General features: G+C 41.7%; 1 protein-coding gene and 1 non-coding gene across 6 annotated transcripts in view; one reads left to right on the top strand and one right to left on the bottom strand.

Annotated features, from left to right (window-relative positions):
* WIPF1 (WAS/WASL interacting protein family member 1) overlaps positions 1-9,578 on the top strand; it is a 114,626-nt gene extending 105,048 nt beyond the window's left edge. For all 5 annotated transcript variants that reach the window (XM_046018543.1, XM_046018547.1, XM_046018546.1 and 2 more), the window contains 3 exons: positions 1,679-1,891; positions 2,624-2,737; positions 6,512-9,578. In XM_046018543.1, coding sequence (XP_045874499.1) covers positions 1,679-1,891; positions 2,624-2,737; positions 6,512-6,567 — 383 coding nt within the window. In that variant the 3' untranslated portion in view covers positions 6,568-9,578. The remainder of the gene's footprint in view (positions 1-1,678; positions 1,892-2,623; positions 2,738-6,511) is intronic.
* A 7,447-nt stretch (positions 9,579-17,025) lies between these two features.
* LOC123951268 lies at positions 17,026-17,131 on the bottom strand. The gene has a single exon (XR_006820413.1). It is a non-coding gene; the product is annotated as a U6 spliceosomal RNA (small nuclear RNA).
* Positions 17,132-18,380: the final 1,249 nt, after the last annotated feature.

Genomic DNA, 18,380 nt, shown 5'->3' with positions numbered 1-18,380 from the left:
TACTTGAAGAGAGAGAGAGAGAAAGAGAGAGCAAATCGATCAGACCCCATAATACTGGAAGTCTAGTTTGCATTTAGTGACCCTGTGCGCTGGTAGTACCAGTGAAATTAACCCACAGCATGTGAGATACTTTCCCCCCAGTAAATCAGCTCCTCCCGACTGGGAGCCCAGCAACGGCAAACAGATGGGGCAATAAATAAACCCTACCAGGAGAAGCACTGAAGACTCCTTGAGAGACCAACCAACCAGGGCCGGACATGCCTCTCACCTCCGGTCAGCTGTCTGGGCCAAGACTTCCAGGCAGGGATACATGCAATGGGTGGGTTGTTCAGTTTAAGGTCCTTCAGGTGGATTCTGAATCTGTAGTTAATAAAAGACATTTATATTTATAGTACCATAAGATGTTGTATTTACATAAAATGTCAGCATCTTGCAAGAGAAGCACACTGCTGAAGACCAGGAATAATTACTAAGGCCATTTTGATTTACATGGGAAGATTCAAGTTTTTGTTTTTTTTAAATTTACTCATAATCCAAATAGCCTCTGAATTTGGAAGATGGGACAAGGAAGACAGGCTTCTTTTGTATTATCAAATAGAATTTCCTTTTTTTTTTGGAACTTAAAAATTTCTGATTATACAATACCATTGCAGTTGTTAAAAATGGTTTCAGAGACTTAAATAGTACTTTTTATTTGCTTTTTAGCTACTTATTCCTGGCAAGAGTGATGTGAGATGACTCTCTGGTACTCTTTTGTATATAGAGAGTTTCGTTCCATGTGGTAACCAGCTTGTTCGGGGTCAGGATCAGAGTACACAGCCGTGCACACTGACTAATCCACCTCCCCAAAGAGGAAGAACCAAGAAGGAACTCCTGCCAATCTCAGCATGATTGATAGTTGGTTTTCTGATGCTGCTTCTGCCTAGAAACAGATCGCATGCATCACAGAAGCAATACCACCGTGCATTTAAAGAGCCTAGTCCGGGGCGCCTGGGTGGCTCAGTGGGTTAAGCCTCTGCCTTCAGCTTGGGTCATGATCTCAGGGTCCTGGGATCGAGCCCCGTATCGGGCTCTCTGCTTGGCAGGGAGCCTGCTTCCTCCCCTCTCTGGCTGCTGCTCTGCCTACTTGTAATCTCTCTCTCTCTCTCTCTCTCTCAATCTGTAAAAAAAAAAAAAAGAAAAAAAAAATTAAAAAAAAAAAAATAAAGAGCCTAGTCCCTTTGAAGACCTAAAATAACTTCATAACTAGCTTCTTTTTTTTTCAATTCTTTTTTTAAATGGCATTTATTTCCTAAGTATCATATCACAGTAATTCAGTAGCTAATTAAGAGGATTATACAATGTTTTTTAAAGGATATAGTTGTCAGTATAAACAGATTATCACCTGTTCTCAACCTAACCATATCATCTCTAATCTCAGTACAACCCAAAGCCAAGACAGCCATTTAGCTATCGATATCAACATGTGTACGTATGTGCAGTTCTGTGTTTATCTGTACTTATTCCTTGCTTGGCTGAATCTCCTAGAAAGTTTCCACTATTTCTCCATAAGCTCTAGTTATAGGGCATACATCCAGCAGGTGCTCAATAACTGCACATTGGCAGTGACATGATCATAGTAATGTAGGATGTAAGATACTGCCCTAAATGTTATCCTTTTTTTTTTTTTTTATCCTAGGCCCTCTCCCACCACCCCCTCCAATAAGCAGAAATGGCAGCACATCTCGGGCCCTGCCTGCCACCCCCCAGTTGCCTTCCAGAAGTGGAGTAGATAGTCCCAGGAGTGGACCCAGGCCTCCTCTTCCTCCTGACAGGCCTGGCGCCGGGGCACCTCCTCCTCCTCCACCATCAACATCGATTAGGAATGGCTTCCAAGACTCTTCAGGAGAAGGTGAGGTGGGGTCCGTCCTCTGGGGAAGGGACCTTGGGAATATTTTCAAGCTACAGGGCACCCACTAAATAGTAAATTTGTGTGCGTTGTGTGTTTGTATTAACATTTCTTGTTTCTATGACCCTCACACACTGCACTGTTCTGATCTAAGTATCTATCCATTAGAGACCACCATGATTTCAAATTCAAAGTAGTAATCCTTCCTCCTCCACTTTTCAAAAAGGCTAATTGTTTTCCTCTTTCACTGTTGGGAGTCTCATTTTAGTTAACTTTCTGGAAGATTCCAGAGCCCTTAAAAAAATGTCATTTTTGTCATTTATCTTCTTATTACCTACCTTACCTGCCTTTCTCAACAGTTTGCTGGGGCAAGAGGCCTGATGATCTACAGGTATTAAGCGGCTTTCCTCTGCCTTTTTTTATGAGAGGGTCCAGTTATTCCTGGGCCCGCTGGTGGGAAGAAAGGTATCTCAGACTTTAGCCCCCAGGTCCTAAGAGGGACCGGCTGGGTCCTAATCACGCTTGTTCAAGTCACTTAGATCTGTCTTTGCTTTGATTCACAGACCAGCGTATTTCACTGATGCGCTGATCAGTGACATTTTTCGCATTTCTGGGTTTTCTCTAAACTTCTAGGCATAAAACTAGAAGTGCTCTCTGCAGCTCTCTGTGTCCTTTCATTATGTAAGTCTTCGTAGCAGATTATTACTGACGATGTTGTTTGTTTCTCTCCCTCAGATGAGTGGGAAAGCAGATTCTACTTCCATCCCATTTCTGACTTGCCACCTCCAGAGCCATATGTACCAACAGCCAAAAGTTATCCCAGTAAACTGGCAAGAAGTGAATCCCGGAGTGAGTATTTCTGCAAGGGCTTCAGGTGGCTTCATTCTACTATAGCCTGGATTATATACGAGAGAGGGTTATATAGGAAATCCAGGCCTCCTGCCTGGAGTGGGACAGAGAACTTCATATGGAGCCATCTAAATTCTGGTAAACTGTCCTTCCACAAGTGATGAGGAAAATGGGATACCCAGAATGCTTATGAGAAACGATTACTTTAACATGTCACCACAAGCTCAATGTAACTTTGGTTTGCTAATAGGTTAAATTGTATTGCTTTGCTTGTTTGGACAGACTTCCCCATTTTGGCATTCCTAAGATAGGACAAATGTCTTCTACTTGTTTTGAGACTAGTCATATGTCTTAATAATGATAACAAAAACTCACTGCAACTGTCTTGATATTTTAGATACATTATGATCAGGGGCACCTGGCTGGGTCAGTCAGTGGAACAGGCGACTCTGGATCTCAGAGTTGTGAGTTTGAGCCCCACCTAGAGTGTAGACATTACTTAAAAAAATAAAATATTAAAATAATAAAGTCATAAATATATTATGATTATAGATATTAGAACATTACATCAAAATTTTAAATATACCCATAATCTCTCCATATAATCGCCATAAAATCACCACATAACATATTTTCATTTTACCAGGTTCTCTGTTCATTTTTAATCTATATAATTCTTACTGATTTATCATTATTAAGTATAGAGTGCACTTTCTTGGTGGTGGGGTTTACATAACTTTGCTTAGTAAAATACCTTCCCATTTTATCACATGATTTTTATTTTATAGTATCCCATCAAGTCGACATACAGTGATTTAGTTTACCATTATTGGACATTTAGATTTTTTCTGGGTTTTGCTAAAATATATAATGCAACAATAAAGAAGTGAATCACTTTTCCTCTTTGAAACAAAAATGGGAACAAGAAGAGGAAATAGAGAAACTGAAATTTCATGACAATAAGTGGTTAGAACAAAGAAAAAATTGGCATAAAACACACATAGATCACTGAGGAGGCTCAGACTTGTAACAGCTTTCAATTTAGAACCAAACTCCCAAATCAGAAATGGGGGGGGGGGGATTTGCACATTTTGGGTAACTGTCCCTACCCTTGTCCTCACTCCTGAGGCAGAGTTCCGTACACCTACTCAAGAGTCTCCTGACTCTGTAGCGCCCAGTTCTTCAATCCTTTGTGGCTGGATGTTTCCCAGCCATAGAGTATAGAATCATAGCCGCTTCAGTTAAGGCTGGTGAGAAGCAAAATTAGTGGCTTCAGGGAGATGTGACAGGTGACAGTCTTAGGCCAAAGAGACAGAGATACGGGATTGTACTCTGTATCACAGCACAGGACAACACAGGAGTTTCTGTTGGGCTGTGAAGACCAGGTCACACTGTGCTCTGTGCCACTCCTGAAGAATTCAGAACATTAGAAGATGTTTTAAGAAAAATTTCCACAAACAAACGCCAGAAGGAAACAGAGTATTGCTGCTTGAAAGGAAAAGGGAAAAGTTTAATTTCTAGAGAAACTCATTTATGTAAAATACTCCATTCCTAGATGATGGCTGATTTAAAAAAAAAAAAAAGGTATAACTATAATAAGGTTATACAAGAGTGAAAAGTAAGTCTTCACATGGGACAGATAGCTTCGAGGGTGTGTGTGTGTGTGTGTGTGTGTGTGTATGATGAAGAGGGGCTCTGTCTCTTCCTTTTTGGGCACTAACAAATGAAATCACTCTAAGGACTTGTTCATATGGACTCTAAATATTTTTCCTGGTTTCTTATAAGCATTCTTAATCTATTGTAAGTACTCTTTGTATATTTAAATCAGTAACAGAACCATCCCCCCTCCTCTAGGTTTTTAACTTCATAGTTGAACAGATTCCCTTCCCCACCCTGCTGTCTAAAGGCAACTCGAGGACAGAAACTGTCCTCTCACTACTCCATCTTCCTCAGGTGGCCCCAACCTGAAATATGGTGGGCATTTAAATATATTTCTGAAACTAATGAATTAATGTCCACTGTACCCAAAAATGTTTTTGTAGACTTGCTTTAAATATTTCTAGCGCTGTGTGTTTAATAGATCATCTCTGTAACAAAACTAAAGTACTGTCGAGTGGTTTTGCTCTGCTCCTGTAGCTGCCTGGGCCTCTGGGTGGGGCGCCCGCTTGGCGGGGCCCCCAGGCAGCCCCAAGCCCTGCTGTCTCACTGCAGCTCTGCACAGGGCAGCCTGCATGGTGCCGACCGCTGACAGTATGTCAGCCATGGTCAAGGCCCCACCACACATGACTGGTTTCTATCCAGATGCACCTCTCCTTAGGTGTAGGACCAAGGAAAGACATGGTTGGGGTGGCAAGAGGAAGAGGCAAGGTAACAAGCTGACAGTGTCTTCCTCTAACTCCTCCCCTTGCTCAGAGCTTTTGTTCTGTCTGGGAAATCCCTGTTGAGATGCCTCCTGAAGAATCGGTCAGTGCCAGCCCACTTCTGAGTCCCCCCACAGCAGCAGCCTCAGTGGACCCACTCATCTGACATGTGTCTCTGCTAGATCTGCTCACAGTGTCTGAGCACCCGGCTTCATGCCTAAAACCTGTTAGAGCCTCAGAAAAAAAATTATGTGGGACAAATGAATTTAAAAAACTGTAAATGAATTTAAATGCAGTACTCATACCTATGAATATGCGTAGTTTTTAAAAAGAATACTATCAACAGAGCAGAGAGACAACTCACGAAATGGAATAAAATATTTGCAAGTCATATATTTGATCAAAAAGTTATATCCAGAATATATAAAGAATTCCTGTGATTCAACAACAAAAACCCAATTTTTAAAATGGGTTGATTACTTGCATAAACGTTTCTCTGAGGAAGATATCCATATTGCCAAAAAAGCACATGAAAAGATGCTCGCTATCACTAATCATTAAGGGAATGCACATAGAACTACAGTGAAATACAGTGTCACAGCCATTAGGATGGTTACTCTCAAAAAAGCATTGTTGAGATAGTAGAAGATACCTAAATGTCCAACAAAAAGGAATTGATTAGATAAATATAGCATACTTATGTAATAGAATATAATGTGTATTTATAATTTTATGTATCAACAGTAACGGCTCTGAAAAATGTTCAGACCGACAATATATGATCCTATTTGGGGAAGAAAAAAGGGAGCTGTTTATATATAGAAGATAAATGGAAAGTATTTACATCATGTTATTGGTTATCTCTGGGTGGTACAGGCATTGGTGAGTTTCTGTTTTGTTTTAGTTCATCCATATATTTTTTAAGAATTTATTTATTTATTTGACAGAGATAACAAGTAGGCAGAGAGGCAGGCAGAGAGAGAGGGAGGGAAGCAGGCTCCCCACTGAGCAGAGAGCCCTATGCGGGGCTCGATCCTAGGACCCTGGGATCATGACCGGAGCCGAAGGCAGAGGCTTTAACCCACTAAACCACCCAGGCGCCCCCATCCATATTTTCTAAATCTGTAATAAACACGTACTATGTGGTAAGAAGAAAACTAATTTTTTTTTTAAGTCTCTTAACTCTGGGTAAGTACTTGGAAACCAGTGGTGGGTCATCCATCTCTAGAAATGTTCAGTCAGATCCTTCCTCGCTTCCCTTCATTTCTTACTTCTCACCCACGAGTGCCTGTTCTTCACAGCCTTGGTCATAGAGGGTGACATAGTAGGTACTTCTGTGACCATCCTTTTGTTTGTACAGTGAGGTCATAAGCTTTCTAACCAAAATTTATATCTTGTCTATTTTTTCATCAAGGTGGATCCAACCGAAGAGAAAGGGGTGCCCCACCACTTCCTCCCATCCCAAGGTGATCTTTGCCTGCTCTTCTCCAACCGAGCCCGAGAGCTCCTTCTGTTGTTGTTCTCCAAGAGTGCAAACCCTCCTCCCCTTGTCTTCACTTGTCCCATTCATACTGGCAGTAGGGAAAGGGAGGGTGATGTGGGAATATGTGTGCGGGGGTGGGAATGCAGTAAAGAAATGCACCTAGCTTTTTACACTGTGTATATTCTCAAAGCTCTTGCTTGCTTCAGCTACAGCCTGCCAGTGCTGGCTGCTTAGGGGTCAGGAGGCTTTTGTGGCAAGGTGGCAGACATGCGTTGTGTCCTAGCTTTCAACCAACAAGTTCAAACATTCAGTGCTCATTTGCTACAGACTCTAACATTAAAGTCCCTGAGAGCTATTTGCTTCCATGACTTTTTTGCATGCTTGGCTTTCTGTCTGATTCCAGGAACCACAGACCACCTAAGCAAGTTGGGGCACTCAGGGCTCACATAAAATTTTTCAGTTACAGGATATCCAATCTTTGGCAGTCTGAGATAAGCTCTAGGACAGAGCTGTCCAACAGAAATACAATGTGAGCCACATATAACGGTGTTTGAATTTCTAGTAGCTACCTTAAAAAAGGAAAATAGGTGAAATTAATTTTAACATATTTTATTTAACCCTAATACCCAAATTATTACCATTTCAACCTGTAATCAGTATAACAATTATTAATGAGCTATTTCACATTCTATTTTGGTACCAAGTCTCAAAATCCCATGTGTATCCTACATTGATTGAGAGCACATTCCCCATTCAGACTAGTCTCATCTCAAGGGCTCGACAGCCCTGTGTGGCCAGTGGCTACCATGTTCGGGCAGCACGGGTCTAGAAGATGCGGACTAGTGTAAAACCTCTTGTTTCAAAAACAAAAAAGGCAAGATGAATTTTAGCAATTCAAAAAGTAACTAAAAATCAAGTCAGGACCAAACACCTTGTTCAGTAGATAGCTTGACCTTTGATTTTGTTCCCCTATTTCCCGTCTTTCCTTGATGTGTATATCTAGGTGGTGCTTCACAGTACCAGGGTCAGAAATGGATCTAACAGGGTTTACAGTCACGTGGAATAAAGCCATTAGAACGAAACTGAAAGCCAACCGAGGCTTAGGGACTCAGAGCCCGTTGCCTTGAGCTAACTGTCCATTGGACCCCTGCCTTGCCTTCATCTCCTCTGCTGCCCAGCATGCATCTCTGAGCAGGGGAGGCTTGCAGGCTCTGTAGCTGTGGGGGAAAGTCAGGAAAAGGTAGCCAATTGGAAATGTGGAAGAAGAAAGCAGGTTTGAGTTGATGCGCAAAACTCTAAACGTCTAAATCTGATGTTTAAGGGGGTTGAGAGAGATTCCTACTACAAATTGAAGAGATTTTGTCTTGACTCCATTGGGAGAATCCCTTGCCTTGGATCTATGCAAATCAAGCTCCGTGAAAGGACCATAGGAATGAGCCAAGCTTGCCCTTTTTTTGTATGATTTTGTTTACAAAACTTTACTGGGACTTATAAATCTAGCTATAGATTTGGGGGGAAATTTTTCCATTTTATATGGTTTTATATGGTTGATTATGTTTAAAATTACCATTACTTATTTTTTAAAAGCACACAGCCACATATGTATATGTATATGTATACTTAAATTTTGTGTCATGGTTTCAGTGTACTGTTCATGTATTACCAGGAGATGCTAACAAGAAATCAATCCAAAGAAAAATTTGAAAGAAGCATTCCTATTTATAGAATAAATAATTGTTTCATTTATATAAAAGCAAAAGAACTTAGAGTTCTAATAAATGGGATATCTAATAAATTATGAAGTTGCCCATTTGGATATATTGTATTTTTATAACTTTCCTTGCCAAAGTCCTGGGCTTAGTATGTTAGAGAACTTGGTTTTTCCCCCTCTCCTCTACTATTCAGCTGTCTTTCATATAGTTATTTGGGGCCCTTTGCCCAAAAGAATCAAGAAATATAAAGGTATAACAAACTTGGCTAAGTATTTTCCAAAAAGAATTTTTCAGGTAGTATAGCAGCATCATTTTATTTGGGATTCTTTGAGCAGATATGAACAGTTTTTACAAATCCCTATGATAAAGCCTAATGAGCCACCTCACAAAAGATGCAATCTGGCCTTCCTAGCAAATAATGGCAGAGAAGTCTCATCCAGGGAATTTTGGATCTGAATTTTGTGAGGGCTAGTAAGCATGGCCAGTTTCTTTGTACATCCCAGCTTAATAGGTATCATCCTAAAGTCTGAAACAGTCATAGCTCGAAGTTGCTGTTCATCCAGGAGAGAGAAGTTATAGGATGTATTTAAGTCAGTGTTTCATTAATACACCTATACCCTTTCTTTGAAAGTTGGCAACCTAATTGCATCCAAAACTGAATAATTTCTATGCTAAAATCTTCAACTATGGCAAATCACAAAAATGAATATTTTCTTCCTGAAATCAGGGCTTACATTTGGGGTTGTTTTTTTTTTTTTTTCATAATATTTCCAGATAAATGTATTCAAGATGCAATACAGTATTTTAACATTCACATATCATTTTATATTGAAATGTGTTACAGTATTAAAATTCAGTGTTCCATATTTATTTCACTATGCATTTTATTTAGTAGAAACCGAGAGAAATGTTTAATCCAATGGTGCCTTACTTTGCGATTTGAAAGAAATCGACATTTTATGTCTAAGCAGCAGATTATTTGCATATTTGTAAAAACTTTGGCCTTTATATTTTAACTTGTAATACCAATTTTGTTATTTTAGTAGCAGAAATGGGATGGTGGTTAAAGCGCCCAACATTTTTTGGCACAAAATTAATTTTTCCCTGTTTGTAGTCAGGAACAGTAAAAGAAAACAAATGTTTTTCATACCACTGCATTATGTAAACATGCACATTTTGGAATCTATATCATCAGGACAGTTTAAATGGTGGGGTAGAGACTACCCTAGACATCTGTGTCTTTGTAAGTTAGCCAGACAATAAATAAAAGCAGAGTGATAAGAGTGTCAACTGGTGGTTTTTATTTAAGTATTGTCTAGTAAATGCAAATGAAAAGGCAAGTGTCTGTTTTCTGTTTTCTTTTTTTTTTTTTTTAAGATTTTATTTATTTATTTGACAGAGAGAGAGATCACAAGTAGGCAGAGAGGCAGGCAGAGAGAGAGGAAGCAGGCTCCCCACTGAGCAGAGAGTCCGATGCGGGACTCGATCCCAGGACTCCGAGACCATGACCTGAGCTGAAGGCAGCGGCCTAACCCACTGAGCCACCCAGGCGCCCCTGTTTTCTGTTTTCTACTCTGGTAAAGAAAGACAAGCTCAGAGCAAAGAAAAAGAGGAGAAGGTGGCAGCAGTCCATAGTGAGGTTCCTCACACCCACTTTCTAGTCCCTTATTTGTTTTTCCTGAGAACCTGCATCCTAGTCAGAGTCTGCTGTCTGTTTTCTTCAGGCAGATGCTTCTGCTCTAAGGTAAAGATGAATGGTGGGAACGATGGGCAAGAAAACTTCCAGGATGAGCACTGACACTGATAAATACAGGAAAGGCCAATGGGAATTTAGGAGGCCTGACAATTTTTTAAATGATCTGCTGTGCATGCTGGAATGTGTACGTATCTCTTTTTTTTTTAAGATTTTATTTATTTATTTGACAGACACAGATCACAAGTAGGCAGAGAGGCAGGCAGAGAGAGAAACAGGCTCCCCACTGAGCAGAGAGCCCGATGCGGGGCTCGATCCCAGGACCCAGGACCCTGGGATCATGACCTGGGCTGAAGGCAGAGGCTTTAACCCACTGAGCCACCGAAACGCCCCTGTGTACATATCTTAATACAGCATAATGGTTAAGAGATTAGGAAGACCTGCCCCCAACTCTTACCAAGTTGCAAACTCCTCTGAGCTTCAGCTTTCTTATCTGCAAGGTAAGTAACTATCTCACAACATTAACAAATGCATTAAATAAGATAATGCAACAAATGACCAACAGACACGTGAAAATTGTTCAACATCACTCGGCATCAGGGAAACAAATCAAAACCACAGTGAGATACCACCTCACCCCCATCAGAATGGCTAAAATTAACCAGTCAGGAAATGACAGGTGTCGGGGAGGATGTGGAGAAAGAGGAGCCCTCCTACACTGTTGGTGGGAATGCAAGCTGGTGCAGCTACTCTGAAACAGTATGGAGGTTCCTCATAAAGTTGAAAATAGAGCTACCCTACAACCCAGCAATAGCACTACTGGGTATTTACCCTAAAGATACAAATGTGATCTGAAGGGGCACCTGCACCCCAATGTTTATAAGCAGCAATGTCCACAACAGGAAAACTATGGAAAAAGCCCAGATGTCCATCGACAGATGAATGGATAAAGAAGATGTGGTACACAGATACAATGGAATACTACCCAGCAATCCAAAAAAAAAAAAAAAAAAAAAAAAAATCTTGCCATTTGCAATGATGTGGTTGGAACTAGAGCGTATTACACTAAGCAAAATAAGTCAATCAGAGAAAGACGATTATCATATGAATTCACTCATATGTGGATCATAGGGGAAGGGAGGGAAAAATAAAACAAGATGAAATCAGAGAGGAAGACAAACCAGAAGAGGCTCTTAATCACAGCAAACAAACTGAGGGTGGCTGGAGAGCGGGGAGAGGGACAGGGTAACTGGGTGATGGGCATTAAGGAGGGCACATGAGGTAATGAGGACTGGGTATTACATAAGGCTGATGCATCACTGACCTCTGCCTCTGAAACTAGTAATACGTTATGTGTTCATTAACTGAATTTAAGTTTTTAAAAAATGAGATCATGCACTCAGTACTTAGCCTGACTTACTGTAGCACTCAATAAGTGATAGCCAATCTGAGTAAAAGCAGGAAACATATTTACCTAATGATCCCAGATTAACTGGCGCCAAACTGACTGGAAGGGAATTTCCTAGTGTACTTGTAGAGGAACGAAGCAACAGCAGCAGGCTCTCCGTACCAGAAATGCAAAGCAAGCTCCACACGAAGGTCACCCCACATGATGTCAGTCCCTTATACCTCGTATACCTGGAAAATATACCTCGTATACCTCATATACCTTATACCTCGTAGGCCTGGAAAATGAAAATTCGTGCTGCTTTAGTCGTCAGAGAATTATTAGATTCCATTTGAAATCACAAAAAGTAAGACCTGGAAAGAACCACCTAGTTAGCGGCACCTAGGGCCGCTAACAATGATTTCTTTGGCACAATGGCGCAAATCGGAGCAAACTGGGCTGTGTGGTCACCCCACTGGCAGGTCACCTAGACCCACGTCCTGGTCTGACGGATAAGACCGCAAGTCACAGAGCACCGACAAACAAGCAGCATGCTGGTCACCTCACCACACTCCCTTCTTGACAATCCTTTCCACCTCTAGCACAAGTCTCGGCTTCCTTTGTCTTTCCCATCTGGTGGAAAGAAAAGGCCAAATGACACGTCCCAGAGTCAGAGGACAAGCCCAAGACACACAAACCTGGATCTGAATCCTAGCTCTGCCACTTGCTCCCTGTAAGGCCACGGACAAGGTGTTTTAAGCTCTCTGGGCTTGAGTCACCTCAACTACAAAATGGTTTCAAAGCTTAAATAGAATATCAGGCAAAATAACAGGCATAGGCCAGGTACTCAGTGAAAGTTCCTTCCATTCTATTTCCTAATCCCCTCACCATCAAACCCAGGCCATATGCAGGAAGGAATTTTCAGTGCATTCAGAAGCTTTTGGTACAATTGAATTACGACAGTCTTAGTAATAAAAATTGCTTTCAAAACTGGCCTCATTTGTTCAAACTGGAGTCATTTGTCTCATTCATCCATTCAATAAATTTTTATTGAGCAGTTACCACACTACACCTCACCACAATCAAACCAGTGTCCCCCCACACAACCACCTTTGTCAAACAGTCTCTGGGTGGCAGTTAAGGACGCAGCCCCCTGCTCCCACCAGGCACAGGTGCCCAAGTGACAGAGAGCTTTCTATTAAAAAGGGAAAGGGAATATGTTATAATCCACCCCCGACTTGAGGAGTTATTTGGTTTGTTTTTATTCTTTTATCTCAATGGGTGAATTAAATTGCTTTTTTTCCCTAGGGGCTCTTGGGTGGCTCAGTCGCTAAGCATCTGCCTTCTGCTCAGGTCATGATCATGATCAGGGTCCTGGGATCGAGCCCCACATCAGGCTCTTGGCTCAGCAGAGAGTCTGCTTCTCTCTCTCTCTCTCCCTCTCTCATAAATAAAAAATCTTTAAAAATTTTTTAAACCTACATGAGAACTGGGGGCAGGGGAGTATTTAGAAAAAGTTTTGATGGCCAATAAATAATGTCTTTTTGTTTTTTAATGTGTAAAATAAACTCAAGGATTCCCCGTTTCCTAACATCCCAATTCTTTTTTATTTTATAAATATTTTTATTTATTTGACAGAGAGAAATCACAACTAGGCAGAGAGGCAAGCAGAGAGAGAGGAGGAAGCAGGCTCCCCGCGGAGCAGAGAGCCCGATGCGGGGCTCGATCCCAGGACCCTGAGATCACGACCCGAGCCGAAGGCAGAGGCTCCAACCCACTGAGCCACCCAGGTGCCCCCTAACATCCCAATTCTAACTGAAGGCTCCCTGGGACACATGATTTAGAGAGGCCCCTTCTCTCTGTCTTCCTCACAGCCTCACTTCCCTGCACTCTGAGCCCTTGGTCCTCTGTGTCCGTCTCTAGAGCTACGGTCAGCCACAGGTTTTCCCCACTACCCGAAAGTAGAGCACGCCTATGAAAACTTTCCTAAGCCGAAATGGCCTAAAGCAAGCCAGTAACTTATCTGGAAAAATATTAAGCATTCTCAGACCCCAAAAATAACCTCTCTTAGGCTTTTCCGGTACCTGAGGACACTTCTTGCAAATGGCTGCACAAAATAAATGGCAATGAAACACAGATGCTCTCAGACACAGCTGAAAGCTCCAGTGGCTTGCTGCTGAGATGCGGAGTGTGGTTCCAGGAGAAGGAGCTTGGCCGGGCTACTCTCACTGTTTTGGGGTGTGCACTGCTTCTACAATGGATGGCAGCAAAACAAAGACAGACTGCTATTTTCACATTTTGCCTTTTTTTTCCTAAAAGCAACATCTTCAGATTTCTTTTGGTTAACAAAAACAGGTACTAATGTGGGGCGCCTGGGTGGCTCAGTGGGTTAAATCCTCTGCCTTCGGCTCAGGTCATGATCCCTGGGTCCTGGGATCGAGCCCCGCATCGGGCTCTCTGCTCCACGGGGAGCCTGCTTCCTCCTCTCTCTCTACCTGCCTCTCTGCCTAGTTGTGATCTCTCTCTCTGTCAAATAAATAAAATATTAAAAAAAAAACCAGGTACTAATGTAGTTCTTTCGTAAAAGTGAAGTGACCTAATGCAAATTTCTGGAAATCGGGATGCCTGTGTATGTTTCTCTTACTGGTAAGTGTTTGGAAATGCCCCATCCATCAACATTCTCTCACAAATTCCTTAGTCTTAAAATTCTACTCCTAATATTCCAGAGCCACATTTACAGGTAACCAATGGAGTTCAAGCTTTGGGACCTCCACTTACGAGGATCCCTTCCAATAAGTACTCATTTTTACATCAAAGTTTATGTCATTTATGATTTTATATTAGCATCCTTAATGGAGCACCTAAATTGTCTAAAGCTTCAGGCCCCACATAATCTGTCCTTGTAGGGCGCCTGGATGGCTCAGATAGTTAAGCATCTGCCTTTGGCTCAGGTCATGATCCCAGGGTCCTGGGAAGGAGTCACACAGCCCCACCTCGGACTCGCTGCTCAGTGGGGAGTCTGCTTCTCTCTCTGCCCCTCCCCACCTCCGCTCATGCATGCGTGCTCTCTCTCTCTCTCTCTCTCTCTCTCATGCAAAAATATATAAATAAATGTTTTTTAAGAAAAATAAAACCGGCCCTTGTATTATTGCCCTTCCCAGCTTCTGATACAGAAACCAACCACAGTAGGTATCTTAAAAACTTTCTTAAGCCACCAGCTTTCCGTAAGAGTGACAGGAGAATCCCAGACCAATATAAGACAGCAGAAGTGTTTGCTCTTTTGTACTCCCAGAGTGGCCTACAGACAGTTCTAAAATCATTCAGTTCAGTCACTACACTGCCCACATTGTGTTAGCATCAGTTAAAGGCCCCACAGTGTGACCTACCCAGATAACATGTCTGACCCCTGAGGGGCCTGGGAAACAAGTCTGGTTGTTATTAGACATCAAGCTCAAATTTAGCTTAAATCTTGACCAGGAAGATTCCTGCCAGAACACCTGGCATATCCATCAACATAAATGTGTTTTAGTCATGAGAAACTCCCACCCTTTTCCTGTTTTCTGTCTACAAGCAATTGAGTAAGTTAAAGGTCACCTGTCAAAATATAATCTATTTAAGACAGGTACCTGAAACAAACAGCAGTAGACGACCAGGAAACGCTAATGCTTTACAGAGCTATTGTATTCCCAAGGTTCATTTTTACATTTATTCATTCAAGTAATCAAAAAACACTGAATAACTACGATTTATTGGCCATTGTAAATACGAAAATACATTTTATACAATAGGAAGTACTAGTCCTAGAACCAAGGGTCTGGGTTCTAGATCTAATAAGAACTTCAGCCAGTAGGCGCAACCCTGCTCTGCCACTGGTTTCAGAATGCTCCTCACCACCAACACAGACTGGTTGGCTGTGTATATGAAATGAAAATTCTCCGTTGGTGCTTCCTGCTTAGACAGATTACTTTTAGGGCAAAGGCATGGATAGGTCCCAAATGGGACTACCAGAGAAAAATGGAAAAACATATCTAATATAGTAGAGCAAACACAAGGCCTACCACCTAATTTACCTATCTAGATGAGAACATAATTATTGTTTCCATTTTTCATGTAACTGCCACCAAGTCTTAATCATCTACTATGTACTACAAATTACGCTAAGGTCTTTTGCAAATATTATTGCCTATGTCGTTGTTAATCTTCGTGACTTTACATGTGAAGAAATCAAGACCTGAATGGATTAGAAATTTGCCTCAAGCCACTTGCCTTGAATGAATCCAGAATTCAAACTTGAGATCGAGTAAATAAATTTGAATGGGAAGTCATAATATTGTCAACTTTCCATTTGCCAGTTTAAAAAAATATTGACATTTCATAAAAACAAGGACATTTTAATAAGCCAAAACAAGGGGAGAGCTAATCTTAGAGTAAAAGATAGTAGACTCAATTGAATAAACATAGCTTCATGGAAAATTTAGTACACTGCCTTTATTTTCCTCACTGGGCTATGGACTGACTCTAGTCCCAGACCCAGTATTCACCAGCAGGGGCAAACTGCCTCTTATAAGTGATCTAATATTCTTCAGTTTCTTGGTTCTTTACACCTGGTGGGGTGGTCATAACCACTATTTGGACATTTTTTAAAGGATCTATGTGTATTTTTCAGCTCATCCTATCAGACAGTTGCTCCCTTTTCAGGTGATCATAGTGGATGGAGCCACTAAAGTTCAGACATCATTTCACTAAACACGGATTTCTGGAAGTCCCAAACTGCAAGGTGAAGAGTTAATCTGCTTCCCAGTGTATCTCCCTTCCTTTCTACTATTATGTGTGGAGTATTTCTTCCTTCGTATTGTGAATTTTTAGTATTGAATTTTTTACTCTTGAAATTGGTAGAGTCATGTGGTTCTTTTAAATTCCAAATCATAGAATTTGCTTTCCTACAAGGACCAGAAGCAAACTTTGTGTTCTCTGCCTCAGTCATACAACCCAGCACTCATTAATCAGGGAAATAAAGTTAGAGCGAAACAAGTCATGTTCAAAAAAAGTGAAAACATGGCTCTAGAACTTCAAAGCATTTTCATAGACAGTCTTTCAAGTGTACCCCACAGTAGTCCCACGAAGGAGAGAGAAACTGATCTCCTGTGTTGCAAATGGGGGGCTGAGACACAGAGGGAGAGAGTGACCCCAAGGTCACAGACTGCTGGCCCGTGAAGGGGCCAAGACTATACTCCAGACTATTTCAGTGACAATCTATTGAGCACCTTCTCAGGAATGAGGAAGCCTGGGGAGAGTCCAGCTGAAGATATGAAGGTCAGTACCACCTAATTCCCACATTGCAGGGAGCTCACAGTCCTTTGGGGATGGAGGCAAGTACAGAAATAACGTTAGAACTAGGCAGAATACCTGTCCTGCTCAAAAGCCTCAAGTTGTGCATGACAAGGACCCAGAGAAGGTACCACTCCTGTGGATGGATGGAGCCGTACCACCTCACACTCAAGTGTGTTTTCCTTCCTCATCTTCTGAGTTAGATTTGCAGTGTTCCCCAAAATGAAAGTTCTGGACCATTGAGGCACTTAAGGAGTGCTTATTAAATCCAGATTCCTGGGTTCCACCTCAGACCTTCCCAAATAAAAATCTCTCAGAACCCAGGAATTTTTTTTTCAACAGGAAACACTGTGTGTGTCATCCTTGCACAGGGACCATGCCAGTCTTCTCTGTGTCACTCAAATTTCAGGACATGTACTGCTGAACCAAGCTTGAAAATTTGTATTTTTAACAAGCTTCAAGGCCACTCTGAGGCACATTCCAGATTCAGAATCTCTGTTCTAAGGTTTCACTCCTGCATTTGGGCCTTTGAAAGAATAAAGTCATACACACACACACACATATATATATAATTTACATATATAAAATAATATGAAGATAAAATCATAAGATGGCATCTACTTTTTGTCATACTAAATACTCCACTTACACTACCCCATGTGTACGATTCATCAGAATGCTATTTGTCTCTAAAATACTTAAAAAAAAAATTAGCTAGCTAGGGATGCCTGGGTGTCTCAGTCAGTTAAGCGTCTGCCTTTGGCTCAGGTCATGATCCCAGGACCTTGGGATCGAGCCCCATGTCAGGCCCTCTGCTCAGCGGGGAGCCTGCTGCTCCCCCTGCTTGTATGTGCACGCACTTGCTCCCACTCTCACTCGCTCTCAGTCAAATAAATAAATAAATAAATGTGGGGGAAAAAGTTAGCTAGCTAGCTAATCTATTTCAAAACTCAGTGATACATTTCCCTCCTAAGAGCTGCCTTATCTCCTAAGCCAAAGAAAAACTGTGTTAACAACAGCACTGCATAGTCCTGGCCAGTGAGCACTGGCACTCCTTTTACTAAATGTATGTTCTACTGTGTTTTCTTGAATTAAATATGCTTGCAATGTGTGGCCTCTTTCTATGCAACTTTTTGGTTCATAATTTTGATCCAGAGTGCTGTCAAAAGATGACAGCCCAGGTTAATCCCATCAAGATACACAAAAGAGCACCATGTTGGATGCTAAATTTTTTCAAGGTGCTCAGGGTGACTTTAGGGAAATGGTTGTAATACAGAAGGAAGATCAGCAAGGATTCTGGGTGATGGAAATCTTTTGACATTATAAAAGGTATCATAAACATCTCTTCTATCAGGGAGGATGAACTAACAATTATGACTGCTGATGGGAGGACACTATGGCCTGTGACCTCAGGAGACTGAAAGAGAAGATAAAAGCCACTTAAGAGGAACCCCTGGACTCAGGGACGTGACCAAAACAGCCTGTTCACTTAAACTCCCCTGGAGCACGTACCCCTGAAAAGTGGAGGGGGCATGCCTACACTGATGCTGGGCTTTGCAGCCTCCAACACGCCAGTGTTTCCCTGTAGCCAAGGGAAATAGTCACAACGTGCTAGAATAGTGGCTTCAGACCTCCGAGAATCACTGGGAGGGCTCACTGAGACAGGGTCGTGTGCCCCAC

This window comes from Meles meles, chromosome 9 (assembly GCF_922984935.1).
Source record: "Meles meles chromosome 9, mMelMel3.1 paternal haplotype, whole genome shotgun sequence".
NCBI lineage: Eukaryota > Metazoa > Chordata > Mammalia > Carnivora > Mustelidae > Meles > Meles meles.
The sequence above is the reverse complement of the archived record's forward strand: the minus strand, read 5'-3'. Positions and strand labels throughout refer to the sequence as shown.